Source organism: Penaeus chinensis, chromosome 1 (assembly GCF_019202785.1).
Source record: "Penaeus chinensis breed Huanghai No. 1 chromosome 1, ASM1920278v2, whole genome shotgun sequence".
Lineage (NCBI taxonomy): Eukaryota > Metazoa > Arthropoda > Malacostraca > Decapoda > Penaeidae > Penaeus > Penaeus chinensis.
In genome coordinates, this window is record NC_061819.1 from 21,281,291 (window position 1) to 21,283,790 (window position 2,500).

General features: G+C 27.8%; 1 protein-coding gene across 8 annotated transcripts in view; it reads right to left on the bottom strand.

Moving 5' to 3' along the window:
• Nucleotides 1–2,500, bottom strand: part of LOC125026020 (dynamin-like) — a 115,023-nt gene that overhangs the window by 42,205 nt on the left and 70,318 nt on the right. For 5 of the 8 annotated variants that reach the window (XM_047614663.1, XM_047614512.1, XM_047614419.1 and 2 more), the window contains exon 9: nucleotides 690–701. The exons of the other annotated variants lie outside the window; for them this stretch is intronic. In XM_047614663.1, the coding sequence (XP_047470619.1) occupies nucleotides 690–701 (12 nt within the window). The remainder of the gene's footprint in view (nucleotides 1–689; nucleotides 702–2,500) is intronic. 8 annotated transcript variants of the gene reach the window in all.

Below are 2,500 nucleotides of genomic sequence, written 5' to 3' on the forward strand. Positions count from 1 at the left end.
CTTCGTTCATTTTTCATTAAAGCCGTAAACAAAATGACGTAAAACAACAATTACCATTATTTCTACTGTCAGGGATGGTATGACAGCTCTGAAATCAAGTAGTAGTTCCCAGCATTTAAAATTTTTTTGCTACAAAAATGTCTTTTATTCTGGCAGTTATATAGTTTGAATACCACACCTACAGAAATTAATAAAAAGAAAAAATAATAATAACAGAAATAAATAAATAAATAAATAAACACAAACTCCTTTGGGGGGAAAAAAAAAGTCCATAACAGAACTGTTCGAACTTTTTTTTCTACGTTACTTAACAACAGATCAACTAAACCATTTGTCCCATCAAAATAAATAACAATTAAATGTACAAACTTTAAATCCAAAACTGTCCCAAAAGTAAATTCACCTGAATAAAGAAAAGGTAACTATCTTAAAACATAAATATGTTGTTCAAAGAGCCATTGCAAGAATAGCTTTTTGTGTATGCAACACAGAAATATAAGGGAGAAAGTTATTTACCTACAGAACCAACAAACACAACATGGGGTAGAGCTACACGTGTTACAGGATCAACATAACCAATGGGACACCATACTTATCTATGAAATTGTATAAAGGTTAATGATAAATAGAAGACAACAAAAAGAAACAACAAAAGAATATACAACAACAAAAAAAAAACGCATACTAACGTTTGATTTGCCCTGCAACCGGAAGATGTGACAGCGTCGAGTAATGAAAAAAATTAAAGATTATAACAAAAAACAAAAAAAGTGAGGGGAAAAAAAAATTATAATAAACTAATAAAATACAATGTATTTGTATATATATGTATATATACATATATATATGTATATTTACATATATATATAGAGAGATATATATAGATATATATACATATATACAAATTATATATACATCATAAATATATATATACATACTATATAAATATATATATATAACATATATAAATATATATAAAACACATACAATATATACATATATGTAATATATATAACATATGCATATATGTAACATATTTAATATATACATATATATGACATATATTATATATATATATATAAATATATATATATAAATATATATATATATGTTATGTATATTATATATATACATAACATATATAATATACATATTTTATATAATATATATACATATATACTATATATAAATATACATTTATATATATAACATATATATAAATATATATCTATATATAACATATATAAATATATATCTATATATAATATATATAAATAAATATCTATATATAACATATATAAATATATATCTATATATAACATATATAAATATATATCTATATATATCTATATATATAACATATATAAATATATATCTATATATATCTATATATATAACATATATAAATATATATCTATATAACATATATAAATATATATCTATATATATCTATATATATAACATTATATATATATATATATATATGAGAGAGAGAGAGAGAGAGAGAGAGAGAGAGAGAGAGAGAGAGAGAGAGAGAGAGAGAGAGAGAGAGAGAGAGAGAGAGAGAGAGAGAGAGAGAGAGAGAGAGAGAGAGAGAGAGAGAAAGAGAGAGAGAGAGAGAGAGAGAGAGAGAGAGAGAGAGAGAGAGAGAGAGAGAGAGAGAGAGAGAGAGAGAGAGAGAGAGAGAGAGAGAGAGAGAGAGAGAGAGAAAATCCAAAAGCTTTGTTTTATCTTACGTCCCAGGTGAGCGTCATACAAATCCCATACAGTTCAACTAATTAGCCTTTTTTTAAAACTTTTAATACATCATTTTGTCTTTGATCAATTTGTGCATTCGTAAATTTAAGGGTTTTCTGATATGCTATGGAGGTTTCCTTTTTTTTTTAAACTGGATGTTCCACATCATTATCCACCAACAAATAATTAGCCACATAAATCTGAGCATTCTCCATACTCGCATTGTTTGATTCAACCCAAATCATCCATGACAACCTTTCAACACATCATGATTTTACCAGTGAAAGAGGTTGAGGGGAGCTAGTATGGTGAGGGGTGGTGGTGCTATCAACAACCCTTGGAAACCCTCATTCAACCACTACTAAGAACATCTGCACAGCTGGCTTGCACTGCATTTCGCACTTTCTAGTAGTACCAAAAGGAACAGACTTCTAGTCATACCAAAAGATCAAGGAAAGAAAAATGCTTGCCACCAATCTATGCTATCATACTTAATCTTCTAAATGACTGATTAACTAACTTTACTAATCATCTAAATTAACAGATAACACCACAAGCTAAAGTAATTATCAAAGAAGGATGGAGCAAAGGATGCAGAAAATAGGCACTGTCAAGAGAAAGATGCAGGAAATAGGAACTTAAGAGTTAGGAATGTCTTATATATACATCCTAGATAAACATCGCAGCTCCCATGTAGAGATCTGTTTTTACTAAGTATTGCATGGCTACACACACCTGGAGATCTGATTACACTAAGAACTAT